The 21,991-nt window shown below is 46.7% G+C and overlaps 1 protein-coding gene across 1 annotated transcript; it reads left to right on the top strand.

The window, feature by feature from the left end:
- Nucleotides 1–927: 927 nt before the first annotated feature.
- NLRX1 (NLR family member X1) lies at nt 928–21,299 on the top strand. The gene is made up of 9 exons (XM_081172487.1): nt 928–1,455; nt 8,595–8,744; nt 9,890–9,971; nt 11,509–11,606; nt 12,654–13,270; nt 14,077–15,497; nt 17,520–17,606; nt 18,908–19,159; nt 20,272–21,299. The coding sequence occupies exons 2-9, from the start codon at nt 8,621–8,623 to the stop codon at nt 20,588–20,590; spliced, it is 3,000 nt and encodes a 999-aa protein (XP_081028613.1). The 5' UTR covers nt 928–1,455; nt 8,595–8,620; the 3' UTR covers nt 20,591–21,299.
- The last annotated feature ends 692 nt before the right edge of the window (nt 21,300–21,991 follow it).

The raw sequence follows: 21,991 nt of genomic DNA on the forward strand, positions 1-21,991 counted from the left end.
AGCGTCTCCACCCCCATTGTTCTGCCCGCACCCTGAGGTCTAGCGCCGAGGGCCTTCTAGCGGTTCCCTCGCTGCGAGAAGCCAAGTTACAGGGAACCAGGCAGAGGGCCTTCTCGGTAGTGGCACCCGCCCTGTGGAACGCCCTCCCACCAGATGTCAAAGAGAAAAATAACTACCAAACTTTTAGAAGACATCTGAAGGCAGCCATGTTTAGGGAAGCTTTTAATGTTTAATAGGTTATTGCATTTTAGTGTTCTGTTGGAAGCCACCCAGAGTGGCTGGGGAAATCCAGCCAGATGGGGGGGCTATAAATAATAAATTATTATTATTATTATTATTATTATTATTATTATTATTATTATTATTATTAGGATCTGGCTGGGGAGAAGGTAGTTTTCTATGTTCCTATTTCAATCACCATCCCCCCCCCCACACACAAATGCAACTGAAATTAAAATCTGCCTTGTCATTCTTTCCATTTTCCCAAGGCCTCTACTCTTCTGTGCTAAACAGAGGTGGCTACTCAGACTGAGCAACAGCCATTTAGTATTAGCGTGAAGAACAGAACCTCCCTATTCAGGGCAGAAAGCACTCTGCCCATGCTCAGAGGCATAGCTGTCAACCTTCCCCTTTTTGTGGGAAATTCCCTTATTCCAGCGCCGTTTCCCGCTGCTATCCCAGATTGTTAGATACCCCGTAGTCTGTCTCCGGGACAGGTGAGGCTGCTGATCGCTTATTTTCAAATCTGAAAGTTGACAGCTATGCTCAGAGGGCCACTCTTGTTTAGCATTGCTTCTCACATTCCAGGGTTCTTTGCAAACAGGTTTTGTAGCTGAACCTTCATGTAACACCCAGGAAATAAGAAGAGGGTTGCAGCAGCATGTCTTGCACATCTGGAGAAGGTTTAGGGCAGGCAGAAATCCCACAGGTGCTTGTTTCCAGCAAAGGGGATGCAGAGTCACAGGAGTGGATATCTCCACGTTTACGCAATTCTGCATAGAGGCGGCTGCATCTGCAGCAAATCCAGTGGAGCAGGAAGCAAGCCGTTCTGCCTGTGCCAGAAAACGTACACAAATGCACTCTGTGGTAATCCAGCGCCTATCTTGCTCGCCTTCTCTGCTCAATCTTCCCCTCCCTGGTTTTGTGTTTTTCCCCCCTTCTGGAAGCTCTGCCAGCTGCGAGAGAGGCGGTTTGTAAGGCCAAGTGGGAAGGGCTTTCTTTGCAGGAAGTTACGGCTGCAAATAAACTGACAAGAGGGCAGGAGCCTTCACAGAGACAAAAATAAACCGCCGGAGAGGCGAAGAGAAGCTTGTTCTGAATGCAACGCGATCCTCCCAGAGGCCTATTGAAAAAGCAGATCAACACAGACAGACACACGGCAGGCGACCGAAAGACCCTGATGGGACAAAGGGCACGGCTGCATCGGCCGTCCGCTCGGAAGATCCTTCGCCGGAGGTAAAATTTCGCGGGTGGACCGAGGGTTCACGTCAGCGCAGGGCCAACTCTGAGCCGCTTTCCCGCTCTTCTCTCTCGGAGGGCTCTGGTGGCAAGGGGGGGTTGGTAAGGGAAGCAGTAAAGTTATCCCAGCTGCCCCGATTCCCTGCGATTTTTCCTTGGTAGGCGATCATGGGGGCGATCACGGCAGGTGTGTTCCAGACAATCTGTTTATTGAGCATGCGTTCTGATTTGCTTCACAAAGTTTCTTTGTTGTTTTTTCCAAAAAAAATTATTGGTTTTCCAAATTTAAAACAAATATATCAACCAACATAAAAAGAAAACATCAAAAAGCAAGCAAGCAAACAAACATATATCCTAACTGTAAACATTCCACTTTTGTTAACATTGTTAAGTGACTTCCTCGAATCCCCGTAGCTGAGTTTTCATATTGTAGCAGTTTTCCAAAACTAGTTTCACATAAAATTTACTTAGTCCAATTAACATCTTTCTTTCTTTTCATTTAAACTTTAGTTCATGGTATTCTACAATGTCACATGTTTAAATCCTAAGCCAATTTGGTACATACAAGTAATTCTGTTTAAGTTATCTTTAACATATTTAACTAAATAATCTTTGAATTTCTTCCATTCCTCTTGATACTCCTCCTTCTGGTCGCGGACTCTTCCGGTCAGGTCGTCTAGCTCCGAAAAATCCATCATCTGCTTCACAGAGTTTTAGGTGTCAGCTGTTCGTTCACTATTCATTTTGATTTGTTTCCTGGCAGAGGTGCCAACTTTAACAAAATATTGGGGGGTAAGCCCTGCCCCACATAAATGATCATAAGACATGGAGCATACACACAATTTTAATGGCAATGCCCATCAACTATGGGGGGCAGGCCCCCTCAAATATTTTAGGGGGAAGCAAAGGGCCCTCGGCCCCGAAGAGTTGGCTCCTATGCTTCCTGGGAGGTTATATGATGTTGCTTTGAGCAAATGTTGTCCCACATTTTCCTTTGCCTTTCTCTGTCACTTTTCTTATTGCAAATAGTCTGGAGCGTGGGGGGTGGGTGCAGGTTTGTTGCACAAAAGCACCAAATTATCTTGAATTGTGCAAGCTGAATTTGCCGGTATGTAATTGAATTTCGTCAAAAGATAGCAAGAGCCTGGAAACGCCCACAGACATCAAAACAAAAAAATGTATATGGTATAATCCTGTCAGGTTTTTTTCTCCCAAGAGTAGAGGAAAGTGCAAGGTAGCTAAAATGTTAGCTCCCTATATTCCTACTCTCTATATTCCTGGAGATTTAACAAATCCCTCCCTATTGCGATATTTAAGATCAGCTCAAACACCTTGGCTATATTCTCTGAGCACTCAAGTTCTTCAGGCCATTATCGTTATGGGGAAATGCAGGGGTGGGTGACAGCCCCATGGAGATAGGGGAACCCCCAGAGTCTTGCCAAAGTGTTGCTAGAACTTCTTGTTTGTGCTAGCTTTGAATGGCCAGAGTTCATTCATTTCCAAGGCTATAGAGCAATCCCAAGTTATTAAGGATCACCGGCCCCATTTTGTGATACACATTAAACTGTTTCCACTGTTAACCGATTACAAATTGCACAGAAAGGTTCTGAACTTTAAAAATTTAAAAGAACACAAATGTTCTACCTAACTGAAATTTCAAGGAGAGTGAGTTACAAATGTTTTGCATCAGTGTTTTGCTTTTAATTGCCATTCAGATGTATCACTCTTTGGTCAATCTCTCTGCTAACTTTGAGGTGGGTGGGGACTGCTGGAAGCTGGGCTGAATCTGAGCTGGGACTCAGTCCAGCATGACAGAGTTCAGTGTTTGATCAGAGTTCCAGAATTTTTTATTAAAGTTCTCACAATACAATAAAATAGCTATATCTATATATCTGCAACAAATGTTTGATCAGAGTTCAGGATACCCGAAGGCTCCTGAGCATGTGCAGAGATAATTTTCCTCTTCATGCATCAGAAACAAAACCTAAGCCAAGAATGTAGCTCTCAGAAGTCTGAACCCCAGTATCTCTCCTTTAGAAATGAACCAATAGCTTTAGATTAATTTCATGTTAAAGCTTTGTATACCCCGCTTTTCAAACACTTGTAGTAAAGCAAATCTACAATAAAACAAATTTATTGGAACAAAAAAAAGGAAAGTCAAAGATGAAATGAAGCAGTAGCAATATACCCCAGCATTAAAAATGAGAGGCTCCTCCAGATAACCCATTTATTCAGCATTCAGCATTTGTTTGAACAAAGTATGTGCAGTGGTCTTTACTGTACATACATACTGATTTGTTTGCAGAGGGGTTGTGCAACAATGAACATTCATCCCAATTTGCTTGTGTGTTGTTCAGCTGGGCTGAGGAACAACAACTTACTTGTCCCTCTCCCCTTGCTGTTTGCCTTGCCTTGCTCAGCAAGGCTTGTTGGTGTGAAAACACACACATCTCAAGGTAACCAAAGAACAGCAGCAGATACAATTCCTTAGAGACAGGCCTGGATTTACAGGTAATGACAGGTGTGAACAGGCACACTCTCTGATGCTTTAAAGCCTCTCATCTTAACTCTTTGGTGCCTGCCATGATGGATTCAGCTACATAACTTTAGCCAAGATTCCAGACTCTGTAGCTTGACTTAAGATGCAGTGGATGAGCCTTGCAGTCTCTAGGATTCTGTTACCAGTTAAGCCAGGGGTAGGCAACATGAAGCCCAGGGGCTGGATGCGGCGCAATCGCCTTCTCAATCCAGCCCGCAGACGGTCCGGGAATCAGCGTGTTTTTACATAAGTAGAATGTGTCCTTTTACAGTGGTGCCCTGAAAGACGAATGCCTCGCAAGACGGAAAACTCGCTAGACGAAAGAGTTTTCCGTTTTGGAGGTGCTTCGCAAAACGAATCTCCTATGGGCTTGCTTCGCAAGACGAAAATGTCTTGCGAGTTCCTGCTGGTTTTTTCCCCTCCCCCCTTTTTCTAAGCCGCTAAGCCGCTTATCAGCTGATCCGATCAGCAGATAAGCCGCTAAAAGCAGCTAAAAGCCCCTAATAGCGCTAAGCCACTTATCAGCTGATCCGATCAGCAGATAAGCCGCTAAAAGCCGCTAATAGTGCTAATAGCGCTAATCCGCTAATCCTTCAATGGGCTTGCTTCACAAGACGAAAAAAACCGCTAGACAAAGAGAATCACAGAATGGATTCTTTTCGTCTTGCGAGGCACCACTGTATTTAAAATGCATCTCTGGGTTATTTGTGGGGCATAGGAATTCGTTCATTCCCTCCCCCCCAAAAAAAATATAGTCCGGCTCACCACATGGTCTGAGGGACGGTGGACTGGTCCATGGCTGAAAAAGGTTGCTGACCCCTGAGCTAAGCTATAGCCACAGGGCTGCCAGCATGTGCTTTTGTTTTATCTTCTCAGACGTCCACTGGCGTTTTCCCTTTAGCAGGAGGTGGTTGTACAGCAATTGTATTTTTTCTGCCTATCGATTTCTGCACATAAAAGCTACCGTTCAAAGCTCAAGAGAAGGCAAGGCTGATTTATTCCTGATCAGTTGCAAACCCCTGGACGCACATGAGGATGTAGCAGGTTCTGCAAAATTGAGCCCATTTTTGCATGCATTTGCTCGGAGAAAATCCATGCCTTCTCTCTCCGTCTTTTGCTTATTTGCGAATGATTTGCACCGTGAATTCTGAGAGCAACGTTTAAGCTGCCTGGCCTCAGAGCTCAAATTTCATTTTGCGTTTTCCCCCGCTTTCTAACGGCACAATGTTCTGAGCTGGCCTCTGCACCAGGAATTGCTAAGAGCCCTTCCGTACCAGGCAAGTTCCAGGCCAGGCCACTGCGGCAAAGCCAGCTATAAATGTGTCCATCTTTGCCAGCTTGGTGATGTCCTTTAGTGAGGCCTGCTGCTTTAAGGGGAGAGGGAGGAGGAAGAGGAGGAAAGCAGATTATTTTTTCAGCTGGCTGTCAGTGACAGCAGAAAGGCACACAGCAGAGCCACAAACAGGCTGGCAGTGTGATGATGTGCAGTCACTGGAGATGGCAGGGAATGAAGCGAGAAAGACCTGCTAATTCGCCCCCAAGGTGCATGTGTGAATTTTACAAGAAGGACCCCCTCTTCTATTCACCTTCTTTCCAGGTCCTCTTCTCTCCTCTGTTTCCCCCTTCCTTCCGAAGGCCTTTCTCTCTTTCTTCTCCCCTCCTTATTTACACATCTAGTGTTGCCCCTTGTGTACTACGGCTGCATGCAACTTTTACATACATGTAGGCAGCAGGCGGAAGTCAACAGGTGAAGCTCATCAAATTGGGGGTCTCCCAGAATGAGAATATGTAGCTTAGTGTGATGCATGTTTCCTGAAAAGTTCATTTTAGTGGGACTTGCTGTCAAGAAAGCGCACGTAAGGTTACTGGGACTAAACGTCTTGTCTGTTTTTCTTTAAAGTTATATTTTTCCTTACTTTGTAGTGGAAAAGTATAATGAACCATTTTGGGGGCTTGTGTTCAGAGGGCTGTGGAGAAGAGACAGTTGCATGGATTATTGTAAGGTTAAAGAAACTGGAAGAGAGGAGTTGAAGGAAGCATGGAATGGGAGGTGGGAATTTGCTAAAATGAAATTTGAAAATAATCTAAACTGGGTGATGTTGTTCCGTGCACAGCCATTAGCACCTCGGGCAGTGCAACCGAATTAGCCATCCTCACAAGGTGCACTTCTAAGCCCACCCAGTCTAAAATCCAATCATACTAGCCAAGGTGTGACTATGCCAAGGAAAGATAACTAAAGATAATCCTATTAGGGCGGGGACCCACCCCACCTTGCCATGAACCAAAAGGATTGGCCAGGAGCAACACGTCACTGATCCAATCAATTTTGGAATTCGCTTTGAAGCTTTTGTCCCCCAGAGTATAAAAACCAGGCTCCTGAATCAACTCTTGGCTCCTTTTCTGCTGGCCTCCACTACCTGCCTGAAGTCCTTCTTGCTGAATTGCTTTGCCCTGGACGAAACCCCGGTCTCTAGTGCTGCGTTCTCGCCCCTGCTTTTCGTCCACTGCCTCCAGTCTCCTGCTTCCCTGGGTCTCTACTTGGTGAAGCAGAAGTCCTTGCTGTTTCCAGCCTTACTTAGGACTTTTGACAAGCTCCAGGACTCCTTCTTTGCAATTGTCCACAGGGACTGAAAAGGTACCTTTGGCTTCCTCCCCTGTTTTCTGTTTTCACAACAAATGGTAGCCTCCAAACTTGCTCCTTCTTTCCTGTCTCTGAGAATGTGTGACTGTGTGTTCCGATCAGTTTTTGGCTTCCTACCAGTAGTGTGCATGTGTGTTTTGGAAGCCACCCTCTTGCATCACCCCTTGCTCCTTCTTGGGCATGTGTAGTCAGGGAAGGGCTATGGGGCAGGTCATCTGCCTTGCATGCAGAACGTCCCACATTCAGTCCCTGGCAGCATCACCAGGTAGGGCTGGAGGAGAGACTTACCTGCCTAAAAATCTTAGCGAGTCCCTATCAGTCAGTGTAGACCAACTTTGCCCCCACCCCCCGGCCACTTGAAAGTAGCTGATGGTCCTGGCAGACCACTTAATGATCTTTTCTACCTGTTGCAGCAATTGTAATGTGCTGTGTTGGATGATGTGCAATCTCTAATTAGAATTCTATTTGTAATACAATGAATTACGGCTGGCTGATATATCGCTATATCACCCAAAACCAGTTTGCAGTCCATATCATGATATCGGTTTCATAATATTTGACCTGGCAATATATCACAAATTGTGTGTGTGCTATGCAAAAAAATCACAATGTGGGGGAAACCGTGAGGCCAGCCAATCTTTCTCTCGACTCCTGCAGCCCCTGATAATTTTGCTGGCTCAGCTCTCCCCTGCCTCATGCAGGGAGCAGAAAACCACAAGAGCAGGCGCCGGCAAAAATCACAGTGCAGGAAAAACCAGAGCCAGCCAATGCCTCTACATAGCTCCATTCTTATTTGAGACTTTGTGATATATCAGTATATTGCGATGTTTAGCAGGTGATTATATCATGATCAGATATTGCCCAGCCCTGCAATGAACTGCAATATAAAAGAAGCAATAAAATTACAATTAGAAACAAACACGAGTATTTAATGCAGGCATGCTGTGGACCACAGTTTGGGGACCTCTGGCATATAATAGCTCGGTTGTTTGATTTGGTACAAGGCAACTTCCTATGTCTCTGTGGTTAGAATTAGCTAATTCTCCCAAACCATTCTCTTGAGTCGTTCCCCATAATAGAAATGTACTATTTGCTGAGCTATTCCCCACTGAAGGGTTAAATGTGTATATTTGATTCTTTTGATTCTTTCTGTGTGTGCTGTAAACAGTCTCCCCATTCTAAGATCTGTGTGAGTGCAAGTTTCTAGATAAAACCTGCTATTGCTGCTGTCTGGAGTTCCTAATTTGTAAGACTCCTAGAATGTGTGCATGTGAAACCCAGGTCTACCAAGGAGGATTGGGGGGGGGGGACTGTAATCCTCAGATGAAGGGTGGTATATAAATTTAATAAATTTAATAAATAATAAAATCAGAACCGTCTGTGAGACCTCTGGTTCTACCTGCCATTATCTCCCCTGCTAATCACCCCACCTTTCCCAATCCGCAGTAGACTCTGAATCGGCAAATTCAGGTTGCTCAGTTAATGTTGATTTTGCACTATTGTGCAGCAAGCGTTCTCCCCTCCCCATCCCCCAAAGGTCAGATTGTTTGCTGTAAGGAAAGTGACAGGTAATTTGCTCTGGGAGATAATGCTTGTTTGATGCAACGCTGTCTAATCTCCCCATAATCAAATCGAGATGAATGCTCATTAAAGAATAGCTCTCACTGCAATCAAATCATGCTAAATAGTCATTAAACAGCTTGTCTGGAAGTGACCCTACAGTATTGATGTGAGCTGTTTTGAGGAAGGGAATTATCTGAAAGAAGTGTGAGAAAAAATATATAGTATACAATAGATATAGTGACAGAGGCAGGCTTGCTCAGGAAGCCTCTGGCCTCCAAGCTATGTCTGCCTCAGTGACGAGATTTTGGCAGATCTTGATTATCAGATTCTGGGGAGCAGGGCGGTGGTGGAATTCCAGCTCTGCTTTCTGACCTTTTTACGTGTGTCTTCCAGTTGAAAGGCAGGTCCCTTCCGCCACCATGCCGTTCAGGAGATGGCCGTCCCAGGCGGGGAGCAGCTGGAGCAGGCTGAAGCAAATAGAGGCCAAGCAGAAGGCCGGCAGAGGCGTTGTAGCTTCCGCGATGCACCTGGACTCGGCGCTAGGTAAGGCAGAGTTCAATCTCCAGGGCTCTGCTTTCAGAGTCTGGAAATGGCCGAAGTAGCAAGAGTGCCTCTGAGCACGTTTGTTCTCTGGGCAGGGTGTCTTTCCTTCCTGCGCCTTATCCTTAAAAACTCCCTTTCTCAATGCCCAGGGAGTGCAGAGGTGATGGCTCCCCTTTTGCGGAATGCTTTCCCCAGAGAAACGCACCTGGCACCATTGTTGTCTGGTTTTAGTTGCCAGACATTTTTTTTAAAATCATTTGCTCTCTCCTTTGAACCTTAATTTGGAGGGTAGCTGGTTATGTTTGTGATCTTTATATTCCACTCATCCTTTTAAGTGGGTTGGGCAGGATTTCTTTTTGTGATAGATAGATTAGATATATGATAGATGATAGATAGATAGATAGATAGATAGATAGATAGATAGATAGATGATAGATCTGCACTTTGGAGTCTTCTTTTATTGCTGTTTTTATATTTGGTTTTAACATTTTTTGTTGTTCCTATTTTTATTCTGTAAGATGCTTTGAGACACTTAGGTTTAAAAAGCGATGCATAACTGTAAAAAATAATTAATGTATTAGGTAATATTGCATTAAAATATGTATATTAGGAGAAAAATTTACACTAAGATGCTGATGAATTTTCATGTCAACTTTTTTTAAAAAAATGCAAACTGATATGGAAATATAGAGAACTGAATTTAAGACTAGAAAAATTAGAAACAGTGCAACTAAACTTGAGCCTTTCCTCTCCCTACTTTTCCTTTAAGGCTTTCCTTAAAACCCACCTGTGAAGCCCTTGATATGTCCCCTTCAACCTCATCTGCCACTGAAATTAAGCCCAAGTGCATGCTCCTTGGGGCAGAGACCTTCCTCCTTCCATATTCCTACGGACTAGAAACATGCTTTTGATTTTACACATAAGATGGGACTGAACTTGGGTCCCATTGAAATCAACAACCCGCTCATTTCAGCTAAGAGTACTAAGTTCAGCTGATTTAGTCTGGATCCAGCTACCTTACGCGTGGTTCTGTGGCTTTGTTTCTCAAGTTACGTTTATAATAGGTAAATAATAAGTAATAATGTGTCAATAATATAACATAAATCAATACTGTAATAACTTTGTCCTGGAATCTCTCATTGAAGGCGCTGGGAACCGCCTGGTCCTCAAGAGGATCCTGCATGTGGACCGGACCTTGTTCTTCTTAAGATCAGCATCTCCTGTCAGGTAAGGATGCCCTGCTGGGGTACTGAACTCTTGGCAACCTAGAACATGAGTTGAGAACCACAGGCCCAGGGTCCAAATGCAGCCCTGCAGCCTTCTCTATCTGGCCATTGGAACTTTAATCAGGCCAGGCCCCTTATATGCCCTGCTACACATATAAGTGTTTTTGACTGGCTGGAAGGCGTCCTTGATCTCTGAGAATGCCTCTCGCTTTTCTGGACAGAGGTTAGAGAGAGCTAGCCTGCTGTTCAAAGGGGCTCTCTTTCGTTGGACTACAATGCCCAGGGTCCTTGACCACTGGCCAATCTGGCTGCTGGGGCTGATTAGAGTTAGAGTCCAACAACATCTGGTTAGCCACCCCTTCCTTGATTAGATAAAGAAGTGGTTCCCAATTAGCAAAGTACTGTGGACGCCCTGTTTTTCAAAAGCCAACCCACGAACCCCCTACTTTTGGTAGTTTTTGTTATGTGAATGGTGTCACCATACCCTCCAACATGTCCCAGTGATGTGACCTTTCTGAGAGCACGGTGCCCAAGAAATGTGCAGTTTAGGGTGCTAGAATCTTGTTCAAGACACGGCCAACCCCTGGGATGGGTTATGTGGACCCCCTGGAGTCCACGGACCACCAACTGGGAACCACTGAGACAATGCAAGGGAAGCCTTTTTGAACATTCAAAAGTGTTCTATTACTTTTATACAGTCATACCTCGGCTCCCGAACGCCTTAGGAGTCGAGCGTTCTGGCTCCCGAACGATCGAAAACCAGAAGTGAGTGTTCCAGTTTTCGAACGTTCTTTCAGAAGCCGAACGTCCAGCAGGGCTTCTGATTGGCTGCAGGACCTTCCTGCAGCCAATCAGAAGCTGCACTTTGTTTTCTGAACGTTTTGGAAGTCAAACGGACTTCCGGAACAGATTCCGTTTGACTTCCAAGGTACGACTGTATCTGCCTTCCTCCATATTCACTTTTATCATCTCTTGCTACTTTGCTAGCCATAAATTTATGTTGAAGATCCGTCTGTCTGTCTGCCTGCCTGTCTCTCTATCCAGACATAGGAAGCTGTCCACAGTCTGTTCTTTCTGGAAACAACTGAATACATTTTTGTTTGTTTGTTTTCAAGCTCTGGAATGCATTTGTATTTGCAAAAAACAGAGCTGCCAGCCTGATAGGGGTTCCCTTTTCCTTAGCCACCTGGGGCCAAATACCTCACATTTTCTTTTATTTTCTTTTTTTGAATAAACATTCACAAACTTTTTATTGATAATAATCAGTTAAATGATTTAAGGATTTATTTATTTATTTATTTATTTATATTAAATAAATTTTATTAGTATTTTCCACACAACAACAACAACACGAAAAATATCGAAAAATAACAATACACAACACACAAAAACCAACATTCGAAAAATTTAAAAAGCAACAACAGCAAAAAACAAATCCATATCTTACAAGTTAATAATATAAACACTAAAAAAAAAAGTTAATAATATAAACACTAAAAAAAAAATACTTCACATTTTCTTTCCTCTCTCTCTTACAGGGACTTTGTCTGTCATGTGGGAGGAACCCAGGGGTTCCCATCTCAGCCAACCTCCCCCAGACCAAGCCAGCCAGCACTGAAGAATGTGCCCACCTCTGGTAAATCCACTACTTTATGTTTCCAAGGAGCGATGCTGTTGCTGATCACTAATCTGGACCAGGGAACAAAACTAGATTGCCTGGCGGGGGTGGAGTGGGACATGCCTACCACTGCCATTGGGGTCTGGGTGAAAACCCTTCGTGGTTTTCTCTTTTTAGCCGTGCACAAGATATTTATGCAATTCTGCAATTACATTCAGACGTGCAATTTAATATCGAGGTGTACACATGAGCAGCTTGGGAACCTTCGCTTTGGTTATTTTTAATTTTTAAAAGCAGGTTTCTATTTCTGATGAATAAGAAGGGATGCTTGAAAGCTGGGCTGGAGAGCCTTTTCTGGCTGGGGGCGGGGGCAGATCTTAATCTCTCCAACCCCTGACAAACGACTAGGGATGCCATAGTGACGTCAGGTGATGCTGTGCTTTGAAGCCCCGCTTGTCAGGACTTCAAAGCACAGCGCAGGGCTTTCAAACAGCCTTTTGTAAACATCTCATGGTGATCCTTTGGTTTACAGATTCTTTGAAGTTAAGGGGCAACAAAGGACTTTCAGACATCCACGTGCTGCTCTTTGAACCTCCAAAAATCAGAAAAGAGCAGTGGAGGAATGTTAGCAAAGGGCTGATTGAAAGTCTTTCCCCTAACATCATTGTGCTGCTTCTTAATCCCCTGAAATTTGGAGGTTTAAAAAGCAGTGCAGAGCTGTTTGGGAAACGGCTTTCAAACAGCCCTTTGAACAGTGGAAACTGCTTTTTCCTGCATGAGCAAATAGGAATGTGGCTTGCTCCAGCAAAGGAACAAACTGTGCGCTTACCCATACATTGTGTGTGGCTAACAGGGAGGATGGGTAAACATCCCGCAAGCAAGTCAGGATGAATGCAGAAGGAATGTTCATTGACTTGCAACCTCTCTGCAAACAAATCAAAATGAATGCTCGATAAACCCTGGATCTAGTCTAACCTCTCTATAAGTGTTGTGCTAGCAAATCGGAACCAATGTGTAATAAATAGGTCACCCAGGAGCCCTAACTCTCACTTTTCTCCTCCGCAGAAGCCATCCAGAAACACCGCAAAAACCTCTCTGACTGGTTCCGCCAGCAGCCAAACGAGGAGCGTCAGTTTGGCCCGTCGTTCTCACTAGACACAACCCACGTGGACCCCGTGATTCGGGAGAGCTCCCTGGAGGAGATCCTGAAGCCTTCTCCTGAGATGACCATCCAGAACCAGCTGCAGGCCTCCCGTAGCCACACCATTGGCCTCCAGAACCTCTTTGACGTGGACGCCTGCGGGAATCAGGTGAAGAACGTGGTCCTCTATGGCACGGTGGGCACCGGGAAGAGCACCCTTATCAAGAAGATGGTGATGGACTGGTGTCACGGCCGCCTCCCGCGCTTTGAGCTGCTCATCCCATTCTCCTGTGAGGACCTTTCCCAGGGCAGCGCACCCATCTCCTTGCGGCGCATGATCACCAAGAAATACCTTCATCTCCGGGAGCTGGTGCCCACGTTGGGCTCCTCCCACCTCAAGGTACTCTTCATCCTCAATGGCCTGGACCGCCTCAATCTAGACTTCCGCCTGGCACACACAGAACTCTGTTGTGACCCCAACGAGCCGATTCCTCCATCCGCCATTGTGGTCAACCTGCTGAGGAAATACATGATGCCAGAGGTTTGTGTTCAGGGGAGATTGTTCTTTATATATTTAGAGCCTTTGAACCCATTGTTCCACCCAAACGCTTCCCAGAGTGTCAATTAAACAAGACAGACCCTGCCCGCGAGCTTACAGTCTAAAACATACACAGCACACAAGGAAAAGGGGATAGGGAGGGAAGAGGGGGGAAATTGGAACTCAGGCACCAATTCTTACTTAAACAATTGTTCTTATAATGACTGGCTGGCACAGTTCAGAGGCAGGAGGCATCCGATGGGGTTTGATGCCTTCGGCAAAGCTGATGGATTGAGCTCAGCTTCCCATCTTTCATGCTGGAGGAACGGGCGGCTCCCTGAGTGAGACCGCTCGCTTCTTTCCCTTGAGATCCACAAATGGTAGGTGCTTAGAGAGAGAATCAGCAGCAGAATGCAGTCGTCTTCAGCAAACAAAAACCCATTTAATGGTGGTCCATTAAATTAAAATACAGCTGAGGAGCCATATGTTGTCAAACTCCAACTCCCTTCATCCCTGACCATTGACCATGCTGGTGGCCAAGGCAGCTGGAAGTTGAAGTCCTACACATCTGGAGTGCCAGAGGTTCCCCATTCTCTGGCATAGACAATTCTGAGCTGGATAGACCAATGGTCTGACTCGGAACCCAGGGCTAGAAAACTACCATTACGTTCTCAACGGACAGTTAGTGTCAGCAATACTGAGCTAGATGGAAGAGTGTTCTGCCTTGGTATAAGGTAGCTCCCTAGGTTCTATGTCTTGTGTTCTGACCTTGGATTTCATTGACCAAGCCACGTCTCCTGTCTCTCCAGGCGAGCATCATCGTCACCACACGGCCCTCGGCGGTGCGCCGCATCCCCAGCAAGTTCGTGGGCCGCTACGTCGAGGTCTGTGGCTTCTCCGACATCAACCTCCAGAAGCTCTACTTCCATTTGCGCCTGCGTAGGCCTGAGTGTCTCGGGGCCTCTGGCCCTCCAACGGCAGAGGAAGCAAATGAGCAGGACAACTTGGTGGAGATGCTGTCCAGGAACTTGGAGCGGCACAACCAGATTGCGGCCGCCTGCTTCCTGCCATCCTACTGCTGGCTGGTTTGCACCACATTGCACTTCCTTTACTTCACCAAGTCAGTGCCCCCCACTCAAACCCTCACCGGGATCTACACCAGCTTCCTGCGGCTCAACTTCAGCGGGGAGGTGCTGGACAGCACGGACCCCTCTGACATCTCCATGATGAAATACGTGTCCAAAACAGTGGGCAAGCTGGCCTACAAGGGGGTGATGTCCCGGCAGACCTCCTTCTCGGAAGAGGACCTGCACCGCTGCTTTGAGCTGGAGATGAAGACAGAGAGTGAGCTCAACCTCCTGAATGTTTTCCGCAGAGACGTCTTTAGCTTTTTCCTGACGCCCAGCGTGCAGTCGGGCAAGGAGCACACCTTTGTCTTCACCATCCCTGCCATGCAGGAGTACCTGGCGGCCCTCTACGTGGTCCTGGGCGAGAAGAAGACCCTGGGGCAACGGGTGGGCAAGGAGGTCTCCGAGATCATTGGCAAGGTGAGTGAAGATGTGACTGTGGTCCTCAGCATCGTCTCCAAAGTCTTGCCTCTGCGCGTCCTGCCGGTGCTCTTCAGCCTCATCAAAGTCTTCCCCCGCTACTTCGGCCGGTTCACCAGCAAGGACCGCGACACCATCGCCCGCACCATGGCGGTGGAGATGTTCAAGGAGGAGGACTACTTCAATGACGACGTGTTGGACCAGATCAACTTCAGCATCCTTGGGGTGGAAGGTCCCATGCGCCATCCGGACGAGGCTTCGGACGACGAGGTCTTCGAGCTCTTCCCCATCTTCATGGGAGGGCTGCTGTCACGGCGCAACAGGGCCATCCTGGACCAGCTCGGCTGCTCCATCAAGAACCTGGCAGCCTTTGAGATCGCCAAGGCCATGAAGAAGACGGTCATCCGCAACAGCCGCAAGGGCTTGCCGCCGTCCGAGCTCATGGACTACCTCTTCTTCCTGCACGAGTTCCAAAATGAACGCTTCACAGCCGAGGCCGTCCAGTCCTTGAGGACCATCAACCTCTCCTCTGTCAAGATGACCCCTCTCAAGTGCTCCGTCGTGGCATCTGTCGTGGGCACCACCAGTCATGAAGTGGAGGAGCTGAACTTGGCCTCTTGCCACCTCGACATCAACAGCCTGAAGATTCTCTTCCCCGTCTTGCTGCGGTGCAAAAAACTCCAGTGAGTGTTGGTTGGTTTACTGAATTTGCATCCTGCCTTTCCTCCCCAAGGAACCCAAAAAGACAATTTAGAAACAAAAGCACAGCAAAAACATTTCTAAAATAGTTTAGAACTTTCTATACTAAACTTAGCCGAGGCTATTTAGGGCTTTAAAGGTCAGCAAAGTATACCTGAAGGAGCGTCTCCACCCCCATCATTCAGCCTGGACACTGAGGGCCTTCTGGTGGTTCCCTCACTGCGAGAAGTGAGGTTACATGGAACCAGGTAGATGGCCTTCTCGGGGGTGGCACCCGCCCTGCGAAATGCCCTCCCATCAGATGTCAAGGAAATAAACAATTATCTTTTAGAAGACATCTGAAGGCAGCCCTGCTTAGGGAACTTTTTAATGTTTGATGTTTTATCGTGTTTTTAATATTTTGTTAGAAGTCGCTCAGAGTGGCTGGGGAAACCCAGCCAGATGGGCAGGGTATAAATAATAAATAATTATTAAAGCAATTACAGTTAGAAACACACTTCCCATCTAATAATATTGAGATCCCAGGAACAGTATTCTTCAGCCAACCAAATGCCTGGGGAAGCAGGAATGTTTTCAAATTCCTCCTGAAAGTTAATAATGATGGAGGCAGGTGTGTCCCAGTAGGGAGGGCATTCCACAATTGGGGAACCACCACTAAAAAGGCCCTGCCGTGAGTCAATACCAACTGGGCACATCCCAGTGTTGGCACCACCAAAGAAGACCCCCTCTGCTGATCACAGGGTCTGAGATGGTTGGATTATGTATTCTCTCCAGTGTTGCCCTAAGGAGAATTGTTATGTCAGGGCAAGGATTTAAGTTTGCCCAATGGAACTTGCCCTTCTCTCCCCACACATGTCCTGTATCCTCCCCTATATATGCTCTGAAGGGCTGGAGGGACCCCTAGAACTGATTTTGCAGGGCATGAGTGGGGGGGAGGGGAAAAACATGTTGCTCAAGCATAAATCTTTGCATGGATGGAGTGAGTTAGTTAGATACCGCCCAGAATGTTCCATAGTGACTTAGCACTTTGTTCACAAGCTCACATGACCAAGCTGTTGCTCAAAGACAAGTTCAGGTTGTAGAAACATAGGAAGCTCCTTTGTACCGTCCAGCCCAGTATCTTCTACTCTGACTTGCAAAAGCTCGCCAGAAAGAGAACAGTTTCCCAACCCTTGCTTCTTGCCATCTTAGAAATTGGCGATGGCAGATTTTCTGCCTCTGGGCTATGGAGGACCCCTTTTGCACTCCAGATTCCACCAGGCACCAGGAAGAACACCCACTGAGTAGACCTAAAGAAATAAATAGCCATGGCTCCTTGCTTTCAGCGGGTCTACTCTGAGTAAGACTTAGCTGGGTACAGTCCCATGCCCTAACAATTTGTCAGGTTCGTTGTAATGTGTCTTCCCTCCGCAAGGTCACCACAGGCGACCAGGAATTTCATGCAGGCGAACGCATGGAATTTCATGCAGGCTGCCAGAGGAGGAATGGACTGCCCCATTACTCCTCCATTAGCCCACCTGGGAGAAGCCCACAAAAAGGATTTTCCCCCAAGCTTTGAATCACAGCCCTCCAGGTGTCCCTATTTTCCAGGGATGTCCCTGATTTAGAGAAGCCGTCCCGGTTTCTGATTTCATCTCAAAATGTCACACTTTTCCTTAGGATGTCCCTATTTTCATTGTAGAAATGTTGGATGGCATGGAGTTATCTGACCCCTGAGCCGTCTGGAAGCAAACCTGTATACAGAATATTTTTTAAAAAGTTGAATGTTTGATTATGCTTTTATATATGTTGGAAGCTGCCCAGAGTGGCTGGGGTAACCCAGAAAGATGGGTGGGGTATAAATAGTAAAATTATCATTGTGGAATGAGACGTCCCTATTTTCATTGGAGAAATGTCAGAGGGTATGCATTCTTGCCTTTCACCAGAGGGTGGCAAACTGTGATTAGGAAGGGAAAAGAGGAAGGAAAAAAGCAAACTGATTTTTCTGTGTTTGTGTCTTCCCTCAGCTTGCAGCTCAACAGCCTGGGGCCAGAAGCATGCAAGGAGATCAGGGACCTGCTGTTGCACGAGAAATGTGGTGTGAGTACCCTAAGGTGAGTGTGAACAGGGAGACTGCAAGTCCCACAGAGAGGAGAGGGTGCACTCTGTCCCTAAATCTCTCCCAACCCCCCCCCCCAACAGTTTGGTAGAGCTAAACAAAAGGAATTCTCATCCAAATAAAAGCTGGAGAATCAGATGATGATGATGATGATGATGATTAATTCTATCCAACCTTTAGTAAGGAAACCCAGAGCAGCAGAAAACACACCTATAAAATAATATCCTTTTTTTAAAAAAGTGTTTTGTTGTCTCCAGTGCTTGTCGTGGGCCTGACTGAGGTGCATTAATTTCAATGAGTCTACTCTTGAATAGAGCTGAGATAGATACAGTCCAACTCTGGATGTCAACATCCCCTCTACACCTTTCAGTTTTACCCCCGCAATCAAGCCACAAATAAAATTTATTAAATTAAATAAGTAAATAAATTTCCCACAGTGTCCAGGTGGTCATGGGGTCAAAGTGCATTGTGGGACATCAGTAGAGCAGCCAGATTCTGCTACCCCCTCACCGCAGCTACCCCTACACCCGTTTACTCAGAGTAAACGCCACTGGGTTTTCGCTGGGATTGCCTTCCCACTCAGTGTGCAGAGCAACGCAGACTTAACTTCTTTAACAGACCTAGCTTGGTCTAACGGTCTCATCTCAAACTACTGCTTTCTGACAGTTTCAGCAGCACAGAATTGATTTGTCAAACTGTCTACCTCCTTGCATCTGTCCTTTGAAGCAGATTATAGGGAACCTTGATTTCCCATCCAATGAATTCCTGCGTGTCTCCCACTCAGCGAGTCCTGGGCCGTATTCCAAGGCATGCCCACACATTACATGCAAGAGGGATGGCAAACCTGTCAGACTTCATTGCAAACCTGCATGAACAGGGCCCCGGCCCTATCGTTGAGTAGGGGGAGGCAGTGGCTTCAGCAGGTTCTTCCTCTGTGGGCAGCTCTTCCCGCTGTCTTTCCACTGGGGCATGTTTTGCTGTTGGTTTAGGAAACTTAACAAGAAACTATTTCCAGTCCCAAAGGTGCTTGAATTGAGATACCCAGAGTGCTCCTTTCAAAGTCACAAAGGTGCCCAGAGAGCCTGCACGATAAATATATGATGAATAAATTAGGGCAAAAAATAAAACTTCTGGAAAACCCACTTTGAAAAGGACTGTTTTAGACCGCGGGTAGGAAATGTGACAATTATTCATCCTCAAACAGGTGAACACTGTTGGTGGACCCTATCTGTAGGGTCACAACCTTGGCTAACCCAACTTTCACCGTCTGCTCTTCTTCATTTTTGCCACTTGCAGGCTGGCGGACAACCCCCTGACAGAGCAGGGTGCCCAGTACCTCGCTGAAGGCCTTGCTGGCAACACCTCTTTGACCCACCTGTCGCTGCTGCACACCTCGTTGGGGAACCGGGGCGTGGAGGTGATCACCCAGCACTTGCCGCAAAACAAGCACCTGCAGGAACTCGACGTTGCCTACAATTCGGTGTCTGACGCAACTGCCCTCGCTCTGGTGGAGGAGGCCAAGAGGCACGCCACTCTGGAAACTGTCCAGTAAGTCTCAGCATCCTTTTCTGCCACTTCCTAGCTTAATATACTTATGTACGCAGGCACAGAGGCAAGGGAATAAGCTCCTGGGTAGCTAATGATTTTCCGCAGGGGCCATACTTTGAACAGTCTGCTCAGCCAATGCCTTGGCCAAAAGATCTTAGGTTCCATCATCCATTACTAGGGATGGGGGAGGCATCCAATTCAGTTCTCATTTAAAGGTGAACTTACTGAATTTGCACCTTCTGGTGCAGTACATGAGCTGAAATGCAGACATCCTTTATAGAATTGTAGAGTTGGAAGGGTCATGTTGTCCAACTTCCTTTGAAATCCAGAGTTCTCTGAATTTTGCAGTGTGGCTGTCTAGCAGAGCAGTGTGTAAAGAAATTAATATTGTAGGGTAAAGTTTGCCTAAAAATAACATTTCTACTGATGAACATAGCATGGTGATATGCTTTATATTAGGGGAAAATGCTTTGCAACGACGTGCTTATTAGACAAAGGTGCATACAAACATTTATATTAGGAGAAATTTGCAATAAAATATGCCGTGAATTTTCAACTTTAAAAATCCCAAACTTTTTATTTTTTTTGGGGGGGGACAGGATAAGTGGCTGTAGCTGTTTTAATGGTGGTGGGGATTTCCTTTCCCAAATTTGTCAGGCGTTGATGCACATTTGTGTTCTAGCTAACTGCCTAAGTCTGGGTCCATGCATGTGGGTGGGAGAAAAGACTGCACCACTTTGGACTGCAGGTGAGGGGGGGCACTGCTTTTGGATACTTCTCTGGTTTATTTTTATTTTTTTACCATTTTCCTGCATATAGAAAGCTAATATCTCAAAGTGAGAGGTTATAGCCCTTTGCCTGCTGAGCTGGCTTTCTATTTGCAGGGACGTTTCAACATAAATAGTTGTTCAGAAACGTGGCTCTCTCCCTCCCTCTACCCCTTGTGGGCCGAAATGGTGCAGCCCATTCCAGAACTCTACCCTGTTAGCACCACATTCTGCTGCCGGCATTGGTTACTGCCTCAACATGGCGGCTCCTCCAATTGGCTGTTTCTTCTTGGGCACAGAGGCCTTTCCCGCCTTCTTCAGCTTTCCCCCTTTCCTTCCCTCTAGCTTGTACTTCAACGAGATCAGCGAGGAAGGCAAGCAGGCCCTCCATGCGCTGCGCAAGGAACGCGACGGCATCAAGGTGCTCATCTTCCTGACGATGGGGGCCGACGTCTCCGACTACTGGGCCGTCATCCTGAACGTAGTACAGAAGAACTTGCCCGTCTGGGACCGCGACCGGGTGCGGCAGCACCTCAGCCTGCTCCTGGAGGACTTGCGGTGCAGCCGCCGGGAGACGGCCAATCCTTGGAAGAAGGCCAAGTTCATCCGCGTGGAGAACGAAGTCAAGCGGATGCTGGGAGACCTTCAGCAGGGCACTTCCTAGTGCCCCACTCCTGCTGGAGGCTCCTGGAAAAAGGCAAACGCCAGGGGATAGTGTTGAGCCGCAGGGTGGGTACAAACAAGCCGTTACACAGCAGATTCATCCGGGTTGAGCGACTGCCTTCATGCCTTGCCTTGTGAGCTTCCTGGAGCCGCCTGATTGGCCGCTGTAGGATACAGGATGCCGGGCTGTATAGACCTTTGGTCTGTTCTAACAAGGATCTTCTGGTGTTCTTATGAGCAACAGCCAAGCAGGGCTGCTGCCTTCATGCCCTGCCTGGGAGCTTCCCGCAGCCATCTGATTGGCCACTGTGAGAAGAAGTTTCTGGGCTACATGGACCTTTGGCCTGTTCCGACAGGGATCTTCTGATGTTCTTAAGAGCCTGGCTTCCTTCCACCTTCACAATGCATGTGGCAGATATAATACCACCATTCGAACTCTGATTCCATGGTCCGTCTCCCACATCTCTCTCACATTTCGGATAAGCTGCGTGCCTTAATATGTACCGTCTTTTTCTGTGTGTAAGACGACGCTTTTTGCTAGAAAAAAGAGAGGCAAAAATTGGGTGTCGTCTTATACACGGATAGTGAATACAGAGGGGGGACGTGCAGCAAGCAGGAGATTGACAGCGGCAATTTGGCAGGTGATTGGTGGCTGCAGCAAGGCCTGCTGGTGATTGGCTGTGGCAATTGGGCAGGCGCTTAGTGACTGTGGCGAGGCAGGCAGGTGATTGGCCGCTATGGCAAGTGGACGGGTGGGCTGCTGGTAGCGGCGAAAAGGCAGACAATTGGCGGCTGCAGTGACAACATGTGAGATCAGCAATGGCTATTGTAAGCGATCGGCAGTGGTGGGCAGGCAGGTGAGCGATTGGTGGAAGTGACCTCACCCCCCCCAAAAAAAACTAAACAATTAAATTTCTTAATTTTGGGTTTAAAAAATTAGGGGTCGTCTTATACATGAAGGCGTCTTATACACAGAAAAATACGGTATATATGTATTTCATCTATGTATATTCATTTAAATGTTTTATTTGCTACCATATTGGTGTTTGTTTTTAATTCAATAATGCAAAAGAGAATTTAGAAGTCAAAACATTGCTCCCATGTGGGTGGGGAGCTGTGTTGGTGACGTCACAGGCATATGCCAATCTGTTCTGTGCAGTGTTGCTAAAAAGCTGCAGAACTGATTTTTACCCAGAGCTTTTTACCCAGCAAAGGGAGGTGATCCTGAATGAAACCGTTCTCAGCATCCCCACCCACTATGCATATGAGGTGCTGATTTTCAGGGAAAGGCTGAGTTGAGGACCACAGTGAGCTGTGCACTGGCAAAGCTGGCTTTTGTGTGATCAAAGTGAGGATCAAATGCTTCTGTGTTGCCTTAAGGAACACAGCCTTCCTAGTGACA

This window comes from Podarcis bocagei (genome assembly GCF_964188305.1).
Source record: "Podarcis bocagei genome assembly, chromosome: 15".
Taxonomy (NCBI): Eukaryota; Metazoa; Chordata; class Lepidosauria; order Squamata; family Lacertidae; genus Podarcis; species Podarcis bocagei.

Excerpts from the sequence above, each read along its gene's own strand:
- NLRX1 (XM_081172487.1), top strand. The coding sequence starts at position 8,621 with ATGCCGTTCAGGAGATGGCCGTCCCAGGCGGGGAGCAGCTGGAGCAGG. Across the intron at positions 11,607-12,653 it reads GAAGAATGTGCCCACCTCTG|AAGCCATCCAGAAACACCGC; the intron begins GTAAATCCACTA and ends TCTCCTCCGCAG. Across the intron at positions 17,607-18,907 it reads TGTGGTGTGAGTACCCTAAG|GCTGGCGGACAACCCCCTGA; the intron begins GTGAGTGTGAAC and ends TGCCACTTGCAG.